At 37.7% G+C, this 19,503-nt stretch overlaps 1 protein-coding gene across 1 annotated transcript in view; it reads left to right on the top strand.

Annotated features, from left to right (window-relative positions):
• The window catches only part of ERICH3 (glutamate rich 3), a 98,051-nt gene that overhangs the window by 38,204 nt on the left and 40,344 nt on the right, over window positions 1–19,503 (top strand). The window contains exon 8 of the mRNA XM_081145369.1: window positions 11,011–11,191. Coding sequence (XP_081001495.1) covers window positions 11,011–11,191 — 181 coding nt within the window. The remainder of the gene's footprint in view (window positions 1–11,010; window positions 11,192–19,503) is intronic.

The following is a 19,503-nucleotide window of genomic DNA, read 5'->3' as shown; positions in this document are numbered from 1 at the left end:
AGTTTTGTTGATGGTTTCCTTCACTGTACAGAAGCTTTTTAGTTTGATGTAGTCCCATATATTTAATTTTGCTTTTGTTTCTCTTGCCTTTGGAGTTATATCCAAAAAAAGTCACTAAAACAAGGAGCTCATCAAGGACAGTAGGGCCTATGTGTTGTTGTTTTTTCTAGGAATTTTATGGTTTTAGGTCTTATGTTCAAGTCTTCAAGTCCATCTTGAATTAATTTTTGTATGTGATGTAAGAGAGTGATCTAGTTTCATTCTTTTGCATGTGGCCGCCCAGTTTCCCCAGTTCCATTTACTGAAGAGACTATACTTTTCCCATTGCATGTTATTAGCTCTTTTATATAGGTTCAAGTTTATTTCTGGTTTCTCTATTCTATTCTCTCAATCTGTGTATCTGTTTTTATGTCAATACCATACTAGTTTGATTACTGTAGTTTTGTAGTATAGTTTGAAACCAGGAAGCATGATACCTCCAGCTTTGCTATTTCTCAAAATTGCTTTTGTTGTTTGGGGTCTTTTGTGGTTCCACACAAATTCTAAAGTTATCTCTTTTAGCTCTGTGAAAAGTACCATTTTAATCAACCTCATTCTTAAATGCTTTATTTACTCTTTTTCTGCATCTCACTCTCAGCATCTATATTCACCAATAAATTTCTCAAAAAATTGCTACTATGCTCCTCATGTTTGCCCAGATTTCCTCCTTTCACTTCTATTTTCACCGAACTCTCTTCCTTTGTTCAGTCTCTGACACAGCACTGCAGCCCTCGGCTCTGAGGCCCACGCTCCGCCCCGTGTCCTTGACCTCATCTTCTCTATTACCCATCATACCTAACATTGTTTGTTCTTCTCTTCTCTAATTTATAGTTTTGTTCTCTTTCTAATATTCATCTCTGTCTCTCAACCTACCTAAGCCTTATATAAAGTAATTAAATCCTATTCTCACATTCTGCAGCCTTAGACTTCTGTTTTCTCCTTTCCTACTGAAAGTTCTCTGAAAGTAGTTTACTGTAGCTTAGTCTAATAAAGAACCCCAGGCAACTCAGCTTATAACCACAAAGGTTTATTTCTTGTTCTCGTTATTATCTGTTGTTGATCAGCTGCAATTCTGGGACCTAGACACAAGGAGTTATCCCTGTCTGGGATATGTTGGCCTCATGGGCAGCAGAACCGTGGAATGCTTTTAAGAGTCTACTCACAACTGACACATGTCACTTGCACTTGATCTCCAGTACCAAACCTGACATTAATAGAGTGGGGAGTATCCTCTTCTCACAGAGAGGAACAGTGACTCTTTGGAACAGTAAAAGAATCTGCCACATCTACTAACTTATTTTGAACCCATTGCCTGCTGGTACTAGTCTCCATCGGGCCAACAAATACGCTGTCTTGAAGGATATGGCCCCCACTTAACACATATAATGACTTCCTCATCAGCCTCACTCGATGGCAACATTTGGTTTTCTGATGTTAGAATATATTACTGAGATATCCGGGCCGGGTGTGGCTCAGCGGTTGAGCGTCCACCTAGGATCCAGGCAATCGGGGTTCGATTCCCGCTCAGGGCACATGCCCAGGTTGGGGGCTCGATCCCCAGTCGGGGGCATGCAGGAGGCAGCCAATCAATGACTCATCACTATTTCTATCTCTCTCTCTCTCCCTCTTCTTTCCTCTCTCTAAAATCAATAAAGATATATTTTAAAAAAAAAAGTCGAGAAGAAAAACAGACCATTTTTAAATCTATATATATATACATATATATGTATATTACTGAGATAAACTCTACCTGTTCATACTTCTTTTTAAAAGTTTGAATTTCTCCAACCAAAAGAATATATAAAATCTGTATGTACAAGGTAAACAACAAGAATCAAGCAAACACCCATGTTCACACCATTACTTCTCAACAAGGTAGAACACTACTGTCACATTCTGAGCTCCCTAGTCCTGAGCCATCACATCCCCTATTGCTTCCCAGAGCAACTATCATACTGATATCTGTGTTAAATGAGTCCTTGCTTTTCTTTGGAGTTCTATCACTTATGTGCATGAAACATCAGAAATAAACTCAAACCTAGTATTTTGACAAAAGGATAATAGTTCCAGGAAAAAATATGGTGACCAGAGTTTTTGAGTCAGTCTGGGGTTGGCATTTTTTTGTTTGTTTGTTTGTTTTATTTGTTTTGTTTGTTTATTTGGTTGGTTGGTTGTTTTAAGAGTTTCTTCTGGGGAAGTCAGAGAAGCCAGGTCATGAGTGTGTCCTAAGAAAATGGGTCTCACCAGAGTCAGGGCATCTAGGGCGGTCTTCAAGTGAACATCGACAGGAATGTGGTTAAGTGAATGAGCTTCTGTACAAGGGCGCAGAGGAGAGAGCAGCAACTTCTCTATCCTGTGGTCAGGACAAATGAAACACAGATAAGCATCTGAAGCAGCTTCCCTTGGGTATTCTGCATTGAGGTGAGAAATGCAGCATGGTGTCAGCAGGCACCTTGACTTTGACACACCTTAGCATGTCTGTCTTTTGAGTCACAAAACTTCAGTCTTCCCTGGTCTTTAAAAAAAAACAACAAAAAACTTTTTAAAAAAATCCCTATTTTGGGAATGTTGGAACTACCAAACGGATGATCTCATATTCCTAGCTTTTCTCTCATTTTCCACTTCTTTGCCTTTCTGTTCTACTTTCTGGGAGATTTCTTCAATTTAATCTTCCACACATACTGCTGAGTTTTTTCTTATACTGCCTTATTTTAATTCTGAGTACTCCTTTTGTATTCACTGAATGCTACTTTTTAAAAGCTTCTTATTTTTGTTCTGTATGGTTTTGATTCTTTGCTATTTGTGGGGACTTGCTTTGTAGGCTAATATATGTTCAGTTTTTGTAAAGAATATGATTCTCTAAATGTTGGGATCAGCATTCTATAAATGCCCAATAAATAAGAAATGTAAATTATGTCATTCATATCTTTTACATTCTTAGCATTTTATAAAATCTGTTTGGTCTAACACTTTCTGAATTCTAATGATCATTCTCTATAATTGTAGATTTGTCTATTTCTCCTTGTTTTGTTTTGTATATGTCAAGTTCTGTTTTGGAAATGTTCAGAACATCTTGTTATGTGCTCTCAGATTTAGAATTACTCTATTTTACTGGCAAAGTGATTTTTTTGTCATTAAAAAGTATCCTCTTTATTACTTATTACTTTTGACCTTAAAATCTATTTTCGCTAATGGTTCTTTGCCTTTTATTTAGATTAGTATTTAACTTTTCCTTATTTTTTTTTAGATTAGTATATAATACATATATTTCTTTTACATTCTGCTTCTGACATCTGTACATTTAAGCTTTAGGCTTTAAATGTATTTTTGCAACATATGGGTGCTCTGTGTTTATTTCTAGCTGAGAATCTCTGTTACTTTAATAAGTGAGTTTAGCCCAGTTACATTTATTTTATTTGGTAATATATTTAAACTTACTTCTATCATCTTAGTTTTTATTTTCTACTTATCATATTTTTCTTAGGTAGTAGCATTTTATGCTTTTATTTATTCTTCCTTGAAACTTCCCCTTTTGCCTTCCACGGCACTCTGTTTTCATGCTTCTTTGCCATCTGCTTTTATCGCTTGTCTTGCTCCTTTGTGTCTTTTTTTCTTCACCTCTAAATCTATCCATCACCATAGGCTTAGATCTTGACACTTTTATTTTTTTATTCAAGATGTAGTCATCTTCCCACATGGCTTTCATAGGTTTCTAAGTGTCCCTTGGATTTGTCATCAACCCCTGGTTCCTGTGGTACAGAATAAAATTGGAACAATGGAGTGACTCATGCACTTTTACTTATATAAATAGCGTTCATAAATGTGAAAATACAGGCTTTCAGATAAGAACCTACTTAATCATTAGTTTTATCAATTAAAAAAACAAAACAAGTTTGTTTAATTTTTATATGATTTGTGAAAGAGAGGGCAATGCGCTTCTCTAGGCAAGAACTAATCTGGGGGCACTTATCCACCTCCTAGACTCCAAATGAGCCCTGTGTAATTGCAGATGCCTTATTGGTAGGTTCTACCACCCCTCAAATTTGACATGGTTACAATTTAAGCCAAATTCTCCATTTAATTGCTTTATTTTTCATAAAGCGTGACCTTTTCTCTAGTAATTTGAGCTCAAAGTCTAGGATTCCTTCTTTCCTCTTCATCACACATCAAGTTAATTGCTAAGCTCTCTAGATAAGAGAAATATAAGCCACATAAGCAACTGTAATTTTCTAATAACTACATTTCAAAAGGTAAAAAGAACATGTGAAATTCATTTTAATAATATATTTTATTTAACTAACTATATTCAAAATGTTATCATGTCAATGTGTAATCAATATGAAAAATTGTAATGAGGTATTGTATATTTTTTATTGCCATGTCTTTAAATTCAGTAAGTATTTTATACTTACAGCACTTCTCATTTGGATGAGCCACCTTTCAAGTGCCCAACAGCCAAATATAGCAGGTGGCTGCATCTCAGACAGCACAGCTCTACACCTTAACAATGGCTCATGTATCTGAGAATCCTTTTTCATTCTCACTGCTACATCTTCAGTTCAGATGCTTGCTACCTAACTCTTCACCAGGCTGTTGCAATCATCTACATACTTATGTCCTGCCTCTAAGTCAACAAATAGCTCAGTTTAGCTTTTATTGATGATGACAAGCACTACGCTAGGTGCTGAGGTTACCAACATAAATAAGACCAGATCCTTGTTTTTGGAAAGACTGCAGTTTAGCAAAAGAGACAGAAATATCTGCAATTAACCATGATACATTGTGATGAGAATGAGCACAGCGGTGTAAATAAAGCACAATGGGAACATAGAGGAAGGAAATATTTATTCTGAATGAGGAAATTGGAGAGTGCTTCATAACGAAGGTGGCATCTGGAATGGGCTTTGAAAGATGAGTGGGAAGTTAGCGTAGAGAATCAGGGCGCAGAGGGTAAAACAGCAGGAAGGGGAAAGAGAGTTAAGTGAAGTCCATCTCAGTGTTAGCGGATTCTGCATAATGATGTTAAATTAAACTTTGTAAAATAGCTTTCAGCATGCTCCTCTTCTGCTTAAAACCTTCACTGATTCCTTTTTCCTAATGAGATCAGGTATATTCTTCTGTTTGACTACTTTAAAACGTAGGTCTTATTGTTTTTCAGGAGATGATTGCCATTGAAGAGACAGTGTGTTACTTAGAGTTCCCAAGAGGAGGGGACATGCCACGTGTGTTAGTCAGGGTTCTGTCCAGAACAACGTTTGATCACATGTCTGGACATTGTGGCCTAGCCAAGGTGACAGATAAAAGTCACCATCACACCATGTCACCCGGCAAAACAGGGCAGCACCAGGGTCAGCTGGGAGTCTGAGAGGACATGAAGAAAATGCAGGCCAGAGCCTTTGTTGTGGTTTCTGAGAAAAGGAACAGGGGAGGCAGTGTAAGCAGGCTTAGGATTGGGTAGTATGAGTAAATTTGGGCAGGCTCTGGGGTGTAAGGGCTGTCCCGAGTTGTCTGGTACTTCATCCCAGGTAATTAAGGCAGGGGAATGTTGGCCCAGAGTTCAAGAGCCAGATAGCAGAGGGGGAGGGTGGATGTGGGCTCTGGACTGATTTGGACATGGAAAGTGCGCTCCCAGGCAATTCATTTACTATCTCTAGGAGTTGGTTTGTCGTAGGAAGGGTCATCTCCCCAGGGTCATTAAGCCCAGATGGCAAAATATTAGAATAAAAAGGTATCCTCAGGACACTGGCATTCAAGGGCTTTCAGGTTTTTGCCCCTTTCTAGCTTTCTCTCTGCTCCTATCCAAGCCAAACTGAACTACTTACTCCCTACATCCTCACCTGGTTGGTCTATCACTTTCCATCTCTGAACTGTGCTCTTTTTAAAATTTATTTCTGCCAGAAATCTACCCACTTTTAAATCATCTATATTCTTTTTTCCCATTTATATTAAGTAATGAAAACAATAATCATGCTTTTTCTTTGGTGGACCTTTATCATGTGCTGGGAGCTTTGATCAATATTTTACATACATTTTCTCATTTAATACACACAATAAATGCAAGAAAGAGAAAATCATTTCTTCATATTAAAAATAAGGAACTGAGGCATGAAAGGTTAAATGAACTGCCCAAATTCTCATAGCTAGTTATTGGCACACTAAGTATACACACCCAGTCGGCTGACACTTAGAGCCTGCTTTTGTAATCCTCGAATCCAAATTATACGGACTTTATTTGCAAGACTTTTTCTCTCAAATCTTTGAGAATAATAATTGTAGTTGATTAGGTGTTTCTTCAACACAGATGCTAGTTAGGCCTCTAACTGATCCTTCAATTAGGAAGGCAAATACTCTTTCTCTACCAACTACCTGTGAGTGCCTGAGGGATTAGAATATGTTATCATACCTTTCCAAACCCCTCTCAAAAGCTTTGTACTTTACAGTGTATTTCCACACATTGTAACAGGATTCCATCTCTTCCTTTCTTCTAAAGGACTCTGTTACTTTTCTTATGTCCCTTACTGTATCCTGCTTAGGAGAAGTAAGTACTCATGTACATTTATTCTCCCTCTTCTCCTAGATTATGAAGTTTGTTGAGGTCAAGCATTTGATTTTACTTACATTTAATCAAATATTTATTAGTACCGTGTTCATAAACAGGTATTCCTTTATTATCTGTGTGAAAAAAATAAACTCTTAATAATACTTTTTAACTGAGGCAGATATCATAGAAATCAATTATGCCTTTCTGATACAGACCCCTTTTCTCCAACAACAAAAATATTAGCTTTGCTAGAAAAATTGCACATTTCTTCTGTTGGAATTAATTTTAAAAACAGTTTTTCGATTTCCGTCCTAGTCAGTGCATTATCTTGGTATGTTTTAGTCTTGGCTTTTTCTTACCAGTGGACTCAGATTTGAGAATGGAAAAGGAAAATATCAGCATGATTTTAATATATGCGAATTCACCATATCTCATAGTAGGATTGATTTATTTCAGACACTTTCCTTTAAACAATGTTTTTCCTTAAAATTAGCACTGCAGTTTGGTAACTACATAACAGAAAGGACTTGAAAAACGGTTTAAAAATCCAGTTCAACAATCAAACTGTCTTAGCTGGTGGCATGTAGAACAAAACCCTGGGAGACAGGAAGGACAAAGCTGCTTCTGGGTGTCTGGAACAGCTGGGTGTAAGGGCAGGCCTCTTCACTGAGGATCAGATTTGGGGGCCAATTCCAATGGGGTCATTTCTAGCTCTTAACAGAGTTTCTGAATTTATTCTGTTGGTGGAGATAAGGAAGGGAAGGCGCATGTGTCAGTTCATCATCCTCAAAATCTGGAGCTCCGGTACCGTCAGAATGGAGATGTTTGCGGGGTGGCAGGAATAAGCATGACATATGGGTTACACAGTAGTAAGAAACGGGCAGGAGGAAAGTGAAGAGAGGAAGCGTAATAAAGCGAGGAAGCAGGAGGAGGGAACAGGGAAGACTGGTGAGAAAGGAGAGAAAGAGAATAATAAAGTGAGTATAGCGATATGCTCTCTGTTTGTGTCCATCAAAACCAGCTGCTTCCTGGACCTGTAGAATGTGGACACTGGGACACTCTTTTTCTGGATCCTGTCAGAATTTTTTCTTCCTAAGGGCATCAGAGTCAACATGGGGACTGCCTGGCACCTTTTATAGTCAGATGTGTTGTTAATCCTTAGCAAGGCTTAGTCACCAAAAGAGGCCTCTTGTTTGACAGGATGCCATTAGTCAATTTTCATATTCTGACTCCTATCGAGTTCCTACAAATGTAGAAAACTTCTGATGAAGGACAGGGTCAACCTACTAACAGCTTTGTCTCAGCAAAGGACAGAATCTGGAATCCTTAATAGTTCCATGTCTGTGTCCGTTCAGATCAATGTTTGGTAGGCCCTTACTAGCAGTGTCAACACTGGCAAGACATTGGGGGCAGAGAGATAGGTAAGACACTGTCTTTATCTCCTGAGAGAGGAATACAAGGAAATAGTTCCAATGTCACATGACTCATACAGTTATATAAGTCTGAGGATTAAAAACAGGTTGGTAATGTTTGTGCCATTACAATTAGTTCAGTTGCTGGACCTTTAAAAGTAACACAAGAAATTGCAATAGTTGAGAGACAGTAGGAGTTAGAGAATATAAGACATTTGAGGTTGTCTGAGCAATGTTGAGCTTCATCTCCTGGATATTGGGAATCATGAGAGGACTTTAATAGGAAAGTCACATGATCTGTTTAGTGCTAATAGACCACTCTGATATCCAGGGGGAGGGCAATTTTGAGGGACATCACGCTAGAAGTGAAGAAACCAATTAGTAGGGTAAGCATACATCTCAGCTTTCCTGGAACAAGTGCAAATTAATGCTCTTTTTTTCTATCGTGTCCTAGTTTGGATGATAAATTTTATCTAATCCTACTAACTAGAAGTTTATTGCAGAGGTCCAGGTAAGATTTTATGATGTCCAGAGTTTATCAGGGCTTGGCTAAGTGGACGGAAAGGAACTGCTGCCCAACACTGTCAATAAGTACAGGCACTTTGACATCTATAGAAATCTCTTATATCCACCCCACGCAGGCCTGGGCAGGGATACAAGAGATTCCAGTGAAAATTTAATATATCAATTGAATGCTAAATATTACAAATATATATGGCTAACTGGTTAACCACTCAGTGGTCTCGCTGTTTGTCAGCTCAGATTATACTTGCCTGAGAAATCTGAAAAGAAATGAGAAGGAAAGTCATAAGGAACTGGAAAAGAAATTCAGAAAGATAACTCTCAGTTGTGCAGGGATGAAAGGCTTTGCTGCTGTTCTTAATGTGGAGCTGAATTTTCATGGACAGTTTTGACTCTTGCTTGAGAATAGCAGAAAGGGCCGTTGAAAGCTTGTTAAAGTTTCATCAGTCTGCGGTCATTATAACCTTGGAAGATAGTAAGTACAGAGGCAATTTAGTCAACTTAAAGAAACAATTGTTTGTTTCCTAGTACACGTATTTCATCATGAGCGGTCACTTGGGCCTCCCTTTAGAACCCAGAAAAGGTTATTCGGTTGTAATAATTAGGGAATATTTTAAAAAGGGATCAAGCAACTGGCCCCAGGAGAAAAGAGATGTTGCCATCAGGAATACACTTTAGCAGAAGAAAAAGAATATGAGTAAGTGTAAATGAAAAGAGTGAGGAGCTGTCATTTTCTTTATTTTATTTTTAAATGTTCTTCCTTCCAGTTCTCATTTTGTACATATGAGGCAGCTTTCCTTCACTCGAATGCCACTGTTACCTTGTATTAATATAGTGCTTATCTACTAGAAGCTCACAGGGCAGCCTCGGAATCCATGCCACTCTAGAAAGTATTGCTTATTTCATCTGTCATATCATGAAATGTTCTAGCGGGAGCTGGAAGCTGGATTTGCCGTAGGCTGCTGATTTCGCATTGGGCTGCACACATGCATGTCACAGCTCCACAGTTGTCCAGGCAAGTGAAGACATTGGGTAATTTTGAAGCTAGGAGCCAGGCCTGCAATTATCCCTTTGCTTTCAACTGTGACTCAGGGAGGTGTTTCTAATCTGCAAAGAATTACCCAGTTTGCTGATTTACCTTCATGGCTCTTGATGTCCTTGAAATATTTCTGTTTGGGAGCTCTGTGTGTCCTCAGGCAAGACAATTTGCTTAAATTGTAAACTTCACACTCCCCCTCTATTGACACTTTTCAGACTGTCATTTGTAGAATTTCATTTACCAGATTTACTTCCTCTGGCTTTTGCTGCAGAGAAATAGAATTGAAGTAGAAGTCCTCTGAGGTGGATGGGGGTGGATTTGGAGATGGAAATATTTTAGTAGTAACTTCAGAATTTTTTACTGCAGCTATGTTATTCTTTAAAAAATGCATGCTTCCAAGGCATCCATAATTCAATGAAATCAAACTCAAATAATTGCCTTGGACTCACTAAAAGTTGGTCCCTTCACATTTTTCATTTAGCTAACAATTGGTTTTTAGAAAAGTAAAATAGGTGAAAAGTAATGTTTGGCCTTTGTGTGCTGCTGGAAGACAAAAATATTCTTGCTAGGTGCTTTTAAAGTCTCAGTGAGCCATTCCTGTTTCTCTGCCTCCTCCCCCTCTTCTCTTTTCTACGCGTCTTTCCTCACCTTCCGCTGAAGGGTTAGGCGAACACTATGCTCATTCACTATTGTGAAAACACTTCGGAATAGATAAAGTAGAAGGGAAGGAATAGGACATTTCTTTCAATCTTTGGCATTTAAGTTTGTTTATTTTTATAAAATCTTTAAATTGGTCAACAACAGAGAATATCGGATAGATTTATGAGGCGAATTTTTGTCACTTTGAGGTATATTTGATAAATAAAATAATATTAATAATGTTGGTTTTTCACTGAACTGAATGCCTTCTGTGAAACTGGGTAGTCCCAGGCCCATAACATACATTGTCCATAATCCTTAGAGTGACCAAGGAATGAATCAAATGTATGCATCAGAATAAGCTCAGGTGTCAGTGCTCAAGTGTAAAGTGCTCAATTACACACACAATTACTAAATCACAGTCAATGTCAGTTCAAATTAGAACGAAATTATGTCACCGACATGTTTTTTTGAGCACCAGCTAAAAGAGCTGAGAGCAATTTTCTCTTAGCATCCTTGATATTATGGTTGTATGTAAAATATGCACACGCACACACACGTAAAATAAAAAGTGACAAATTTTGTCCAAGTCCCCAGCATTTAATTAAAAATACAAAGCGAAAATGTATGTGTTATAACTATTAGAGGGATATATTTTGTAATGGGCTTCACTTTTTCGCACTGGGTAGATTTATGTTTTATAAAGGCTTTGTTGCTATGTACCTAAAAATAGCCTTTTCTCTTCTTCATATCATAATGTCATTGCACTCTGATTAGAGGGTAATTAGTTAATAAACCCCACTTTTTGTTTATTCTAGGATTCAAGAAGGATTAATAAAACACCACCACATAGTAATGCAGTTATTACAATGATCTATTTGGGGAAAAATGTGCACCTATCTTATGATTACCCAGACTTCGGGGATGAAATAAAAGTTTATCAACAGCACTGTGGTGGAGAAAATCTTTGCGTCTACAAAGGCAAACTACTTGAAAAAGGTACTCATAAAATGTGAATTCTTTTTAAGTGCTTAAAGTTAATGTTATAAAGTATTGTTGATATCAGAATGACTTCAATTTCTCTGTGAAATTCTGCATATCCAGGGACTTATAAACCAGCTGCATCAAAGTGAATCTGGATTTACTGCTCCATGATTAAAATTGGAGCAGCAATTACTCTTACCGATTGTGAAAGAAAGAATTTGGAGTGACTTAACCCAGTAACAGATTAATTTGGGGATAGAGATATATGATCATTAAAATGTTGCACGAATAAACTGTTTCCCAAATTACAAGTTACTTATTTGGCTTGCCATAGTGAATTATATCATACATTATCCTAAGAGAAAAATACCAGATTGGCAATTTGTTCCTTAGAAGTACGTTGAGATAAAAATCACAAATCCAATAAACTTTAGGGTGAATCACACCTAAATAACGTGGTGCAGAATTTAGCCAAATGCATTTAGCACATTTCCACTTTCATTTGATCATAAATCCATGTTTGTTAGTATTGGGGAGGAGGAAATTTTCTTCTACACTTTTAGGTTTTAGCTGGTCTAAGAATTAAATTGACATGAGCTAGATTAATAAGAGAAAATCACCAAATTTAACTGTGTACGTACATACAGGGGTTCCATAAGAATGAAAGCCCAGCCCGGCCGGGCGTGGCTCAGCGGTTGAGCATCGACCTAGGATCCAGGCGATCAGGGTTTGATTCCCGGTCAGGGCACATGCCCGGATTGCGGGCTCGATCAATGACTCTCTCATCATTGATGTTTCTATCTCTCTCTCTCCCCCTCCTTTCCTCTCTCTGAAATCAATAAAGATATATTTAAAAAAGAAAAAAAAAGAAAAAGAAAGCGCAGAGACAAATTGAGCAGTTGCGGCTTATATGCCTTTCTGAACTAAGGAGAAGGGGTAGGGGTCTGGGACTTCAAAGGGTAGGAAGGCAATTCACATGGAGATGGGAAAGCAGATGTTCAGTAAACAAATAATGTGTGCTGGGCCCTGCAGAGACAAGAGGACACAGAGTGATTTTGATCTTCAGTCTTTGCTCAGTCTCCCCCACCACACCTACTTCATATTATATTAGAGTGATGGATGGTGATAGCTCCCTTCCTGGAACAGTTCCTCTATCTAAATTTTTTAAGCAGTAAGGGAGAAGGTCAAGGTTCTTTCTGAGTCTTTTGTTTCTTAAAAATAATCAGCTTAAAATAATCAATATCCCAAAAAGACATGTTTTGGCAGCTACTCTGCCTCCCTTAATTAGCACAAAATAATTTTTATATTCCATATAGGGTTTCACATATTTTACTGAAGTGGATTTTGTCAATACTTGATCTGTGGGACAGCAAGTAAAAGGAAGAGTTGTTACAGGATTATACATGGGTGGGCAAAAGTAGGTTTACAGTTTATATGGAAAAATAAAAATTAATAAATAAATAATAATACAAGAAGAAACTGTTTTGTGTACTCACAACTATAAACCTACTTTTGCACACCTCTGTATTTGTTATTTCCTTGCTTGAGAAACTCTGTTTAGAAAGTAATAGAGCTTTCACTAATTAAAAGAAGTATTTATATGTGGTTAGTAATCTTGATATAAACTTAGGGGTTAAGGGAGGAGTTGGGGCAAATGTGGAGTTGTTACTTTTGGGTTTTCTGTTTTCCCTCATCAAGAAAACAAATATTAATTTAAAAAATTCAAGTACTTAAAGAGAAACTATATATATTTAGGGATTAAATATTAAAGCTTTCCAACATAAGAAAGGGTAAACACTTGAATGTTAATTTTTTTAAAAATATGTTTTTATTGATTTCAGAGAGAGGAAGGGAGAGAGAGAGAGATAGAAACATCAGTGATGAGAGAAAGTCATCTATCAGCTGCCTCCTGCACGCCCCCTACTGGGGATTGAGCCAGGAACCCTGACATGTGCCCTGACCAGGAATCGAACCGCAATCTTGATGCTCAACCACTGAACTACACCAGCCAGGCTTGAATGTTAATTTTAATTTAAAGTAAAACATGTAATATTTTACTTTATAAAAATGTATGTTTTACATATATATATATATATATAAAATTTATAAAAAAAATAAGGCTCAATAATGCTGGAAATATTTCCCTCCATTTTATATACTTGGCTGAAATATAATTTACTTTGTGTCATTTTCATAGCATTTGAGAGTTTATTCCTTCCATTTTGTAGACGAGGAAAATGAGAGGAGTCCAGAGGTACAGGCTTCCCACGGTCACACGTGCAGCTCTGGGCAGAGTCAAGAGCAGATCCTGTCCCCTGACTAGGTTCAGGGTCTTTGATTAGTACTTTCTAGCTCCAGTTAGCTATTCTCAGTAGCAAAGAGCTTCCTACATTTTCATAATGTGATGGGGATGGAACTGCTGATGCTGGTGGCATAGATACATGCACTTATTTTTTTAAAGTATAACTTTCAACTATTAATTTAAGAGAATTGCTGAAATTAGCTATAGTCTTAAATTGGAATTAACATAATGAAACTCTTCCTGGGTCTTAAATCATTCTTTAAGAAAATACATATGTAATGTCTGTTTGCTGGAAAACATAGCACATACAAATGAAAAAAAACAAGACTTAACTGAATGATTTTCTGGGAGATGATATACACTCTGTGATTAGCGTGTAAAACCAAAGGTTACAAGAGAGTGTTCCGTGGTTAAGTGTTCTTTTGCATACATATTGGTCCCGGGACTGTCTTTTTGTTATGTCATCGGACAGTCTTGAATTATAGGATGGAATCTGGACATAAATAATTGAATCCTGTCCTCACAATAATTTTGTCTCAGCTTGCCCTTGATTGCCAGGAAAGTAATTATTCAAAATTGAAAAGTGCGGTGATTCAGAGTTGACTTGTGGTTCAGCAATCTTAGCAATTTAGCTGAACTGAAAAGAATCTGCCCTTTTTAAAAATCAAAGCTGTGTAAGATTCAATGAAATGTGAATAGGTTTTTAGAAGATTTCTATTTAAAAAACACCACATTTAACGTTATGCTTGGAGCAGAAAACTCATTAAAAAATGTGGCATTCATTAACTTGTCTTGCTGTTGGATGAGAAATAACAATAAAATGAATTATTTAGTAGTGTGGCAAGTGCATCTTTTATTCCCATAGTGATTCATGATGTCTTGTGGTTTGATCTGAGACATCAAACCACACTTTGGTTGTTTATTATGTACACCTAGGAAGTCACCGTAAATTTCTGCGACTTGTGAAGAGTGCAGCTCTTCACCGGCATTTTCATTGGCCATGTTCATCATCAACAAGGCAAACCCCGGCCTCCTGGGTTCATGTGGATACAAAGAATTAAGGAGCTGTTTTCTGGCCCTCTTATAATCTCTCCCTTTTCTGCTCTATTATCTTGTATTTCCAAACCTGATTCTATTGTAACTATTTGTGTATTCCAAAGTACTCCCCCCACCCCCCAATTCTGTTCTCTTGTCTTTTTGTGTGATATTTCTTTTGTCCACAATAGAACAATGGATTTCAAATTCAAAATAGAATTTTAAATTTAAATCTTCCCCATCTTTTATGATTCAGAATTAAGCTGTGAAACTTTCTCGACTTCTATTCTGTGTTATCCATCTCTCTTGATGGCAACGGCTCTTATTCTACACTTAAAACCAAAGCATTTAATTGGACTGGGACTTACATTAACTGTTTTTGTTTGTTTTTTAAATTTCTCTTTCACTGTTACCATATATTGATTATTTTTGTTTTTAAAAAATAGCTTCAATGAGGTGTAACATTCATTATCCTAAGTGTACGACTAATTAATATTTAGAAATTTTGTAGAATTGCACAGCCATTATCTATCACAAGCCAGCTTTAGAACATCTCCATCACTTCTAAAAGTTTCCTTGTGCCCACTAGCAGTTAATTCCCATTCTCATAGCCAGTCCCAGGCAACCACTGACTTGCTTTCAGTCTCTACAGGTTTGCCTTTTTGGACATTTCTAATAAATGAAATTATACAATAGGTAGTATTTTGAGTCTTGCTTCTTTCGCTTAGCATAATGTTTTTGAGAGTTATCTGTTTGTAGCATCTATCAATAGCTTCTCTCTTATATCACTGAATACATATTTTCCAACACAGGTTTTATTTATCCATCCCCAGTTGATGGACATTTGTATTGTTTCCACTTTTAGGGCTATTATTAATCATGCCGTTATGAATATACAAATATAAATTTTTATGTAGACATGTTTTCATTTCTCTCCAGTAAATCCTAGGAGTGGGTTTGATGGCTTTCCCCCCACTGTGTATGGGTCACATTTTCTTCTTTCTTTACATGTCTTTTAACTTTTTATTGAGAACTGAACATTTTAGATCATGTATTAGAGCAACTATGGAGTTTGGATTTTGACTTTTCCCTCTTGAAGATTATTGTTCTTGCTGTTTGTTGTTGTTTGGTAACTTACCTGGACCAATTTTATGAAATTCACTCTCTCTCATTGGTATACAACTAGTGATGTCTCTGCTCATATATATATTTTTAATCCTATTTTTCATTTTTTAGGCTAGTCTCTTAAGATTGTCTCTGTGTCTTTGTAGTTTAGTGATCATCCAGTCATTTGTCAAAGGTAATGTTCAAAAACTTTGACCCATTAAAGCCTCCACCTCATGCAAGTGGATCTATTTGAGGGTGTATCAGTTTCTTGAGTTCGCCTAAAAAATGCCCCCCAAATTGGTGGCTGAAAACAATAGAAATTTATCCTGTCACAGTTTTGGAGGCAGAAGTCTAATCCCAAGGTATTAGCAGGTTCCTGTTCCCTCTAAAAGCTCCAGGGGAAAATCCTTCCTTGTCTCTTCCAACTTTTGGTGATTCCCAGCAATCCTTGGCATTCTTTGGCTTGTAGCTCCATCAATCCAGCCCCTGCTTCTGTCTTCACATGTCATGTTTCTCTGTGTGTCTTTGTGTGTGTCCTCTCCTCTTCTTCTAAGGACACCAGTCATTGGAATCAGGCAAAAAAAAATTCAGGATGACCTCAACTTGATACTTCACAAATTATATCTGCAAAGACCCTATTTCCAAATTGGGTCCCATTCTGAGGTTCTGAGTGGTCATGAATTTTTAGAGGGCAATGTTCAATCTGCTGTAGTGGGTTCAAGAGTACATTCAGCCTGGCGGGCGAGCCTCAGTGGTTGAGCATGGATCTAGGATCCAGGAGATCAAGATTCCATTCCCGGTCAGGGCACATGCCGTGGTTGCAGACTCGATCCCCAGTAGGGGCCTGCAGGAGGCAGCCAATGGATGATTCATCATTGATATTTCTATCTCTCTCTCTTCCTCTCCCTTCCTCTCTCTAAAATCAATAAAGACATTTTTAAAAAAAAAAAAATAGAAAAATACATTCAAAGTTTAGGCAGTTTTTAAGTCTGCTCCAGCTTCGATTTTTTACCAGGCTCTCTTGTGTTTCCTTTATTCATGGATGCAAACTCCCAGTTGGCCAGGGATGTGTGAATAGGTTGAGCCTACTCCAATCCATGCCATTTCCAGTTAGCCAAGGATGTGTATAAAGCTTACAGAATGTGTAGGGGAGGGAGGGGACAATTTCCCCCTTCGCTTCTTTGTTTCTTTGGGCTGGTCAAATAATTAAAATGATGTAAAACATTAACAAGAGAAAATCTAACAGATACGTTCAGAGTATCTGCACAAACATAAGAGATTCCAAAGAGAGCTAGGCAAGATGAGATATATATGTCATTCTGGACTCAGGAAAAGGAGGAGAGATCTGGAATTTCAAAGGGAAGTAAGATAATACACAAGTAGATGAAAAGGGTAAATTTTTGGTAACCAAATATTTGCTAGGCCATACAGAAACAATGGGACAGAGAGAGAAAACTTTAATCAAATGGGCCTTGCTAGGTTCCTTTTCTCCATGTCTATCACATCTAGTTTGTATTAAACTATGGTTATGTATGATGATAGTTTCCTTTATTGAGCAGGTCCTCTAACTTCTTTTAGGCAATTAGGAGGAATGTCAATGGTTCTCTCTGAGTCTTATTTCCTAAAAATAATCAGCCTAAAATAATCCTTATGCCACAGAGACACATTGTGGGGTGGCAAATTTTGCTCCCCTACAAATGCATCTATGATTGCCTTATTACCTGCATCTCCTGGCTAAGTTTCCTGCTAGTCCACTGGCCTGTTGCTTGCCCTAATTAGAACTACAGTTTCAGGCTAGCGAAACCTCTGGCCTTCTATGTTAGCTTGCCTCCCAGATTGCTACTTATTAGTGGTACTCCCACTGGCCAGGGTTATTCTGTCTTCTGTTCCAAATCAAGTCAGCCCCACTGGCAGTGAAGCTGCTGATTATTTATGGCCCGCCCGACCCTATTAGAACTACAGTGATGAAACAGTGGCAGGTGAGTGGGATGGGAGCAGCCTCAGGCAAGGATGCCTCAGATTTCCACTGTTCTTACCGAAAGTTCAGTAAATTTTCATGAATAACTGTTGCTCAGTTTATTTTAAGCCTTTGGTCCATTTTCAGAAGACACCATTTTAAAGGGAGAGAGTTTGGTGACCTCACTCCAGAAGTCTGGTATGTTCATTTTGTCTCTCCTGCTAAATTATGACTTCTTGAAGGAGGAGACCAAATTTGACGTTTTTTTAGTATTTTTGTTTCTCCATAGTGCCTATGATAATGCTACCCATTGTCAGTCAACAATGAATAACTACATTTTATAAATATTACAGAATGCTTTCCAATACTGTACCTTATATAATCTTTAAGACTACTCTGCGAAGTGGGTAGTCTGGGTCACCCCCTCCGCCTCACTCCCTCACCCACTCCTCCTGCCATCTCCATTTCATAGATGAGAATTCAGAAATGCAAATCTCTAGCCTATCTTCTTGCCACTACTCCATGTAGAAACCATCAAGTCAGGGTTGGGAAGTGATGCTAGAATTTAAAATACAAAACTATAAAATAATTAACAAGGGAATAAAGGCGGAGGATGTCAATTCTTGTTCAACAGTTTGAAAAAAGAAAAAAGAAAGAAATGAAACTAATAGGTAGATCCGCTCTCGGGTCACATGAGTACCAAGTGGAAGAGCAGCCACACCTGGAAGCTGACGTCCTGTGTCCATTCTCAGCCTTTCCCTCGGTGCACTCTCTTCCTCGGCTGGGTGAGGCCTCGGGGGTGAGGCTGCAGCTGAATGGATCATATCACATGAATGCCCCATTCAGGTTTCTGTGATGAAAGCTTTTTAGTCACCACTAAGGAGCCCATATATCATAAAGACTATTGAATTTTAAAATCTGTTGCATCTTAGTTTCCCTAGATGTTATCCTTTCAGTGTTTTCTTTCCAAGTTTGTTTAATTTCACATTATAAATACTAAGGTATAAATAACAGAATTACCCTCTCAATAGGTCTATTCATTTGTAGACTTATTTAGCATCTGATTCAAATTACTTTTTGCAGACATAATATGGTATAAACTTAATATTTCTAGGTGACTGTGAGAGAAATAGGTTAAAATAAGAATTCACTAATTATTTATTGGGGGCCTCCTATGCCATAGTCCTGGGATCTGGGGAAATGAAGAAGAGTTTGACCAATTTCAGCTGTCCTGGATTTCACAAACATGTAGGGCAGCAAACATCTAGATCAGGGTCTCAAAGTGGGATCTCTGAACCAACAACATAAGCATTACCTGGAAAACTGATAGAAATGCAAATTCTTGAGCCCTACTGAATCAGAAACTGTGGGGTGAGGCCCAGAAAACCTGTGTTCTAATAAGCCCTCCAGGTGATTCTGATGCATGCTAAAGTTTGAGAACTGCTGGTGTAGGCGTATTTAAATATAATGCAATAAGTACAACAATAGGAAATGTGTACATAGCAGAGAGGCAAAAATTATTAACTCTATTTTTGGTAAATGTGGAGGATCCAGGGAGGCTTCTTTTGTAGGAAATCTCATTAGAAGTGTAAAGGGTAGCAAGTTTGTGAGTCACTGTGTAGAATATGGTTTCGTAGACGTAGAGTTTGGTAAATCTAGGGTGAGACCTTTTCAAAGAGCTTGATAAAGTTTTGGAATAATTAAAACCTATTAATTGCAAGCAGTGGTTCTTAATTTATTGGTGGGACTTTTGGGTGGGTGGGGGAGCAAAAAGTGGTCTCAATTCAGATAAAATTGAGAATGGATTGGAGATAGAATAAGTCTGCCTCATTCATGTATGAATTAGGATGTTTCAAGTCCCAACTAAAAATACATATTTATTTAAAAGCATTACTGAGCTCACACTAGCCCTCTGTCATGTACTTT

Source organism: Miniopterus schreibersii, assembly GCF_964146895.1.
Source record: "Miniopterus schreibersii genome assembly, chromosome: 8".
NCBI lineage: Eukaryota > Metazoa > Chordata > Mammalia > Chiroptera > Miniopteridae > Miniopterus > Miniopterus schreibersii.
This window is presented reverse-complemented; position numbering and strand designations above follow the sequence as displayed.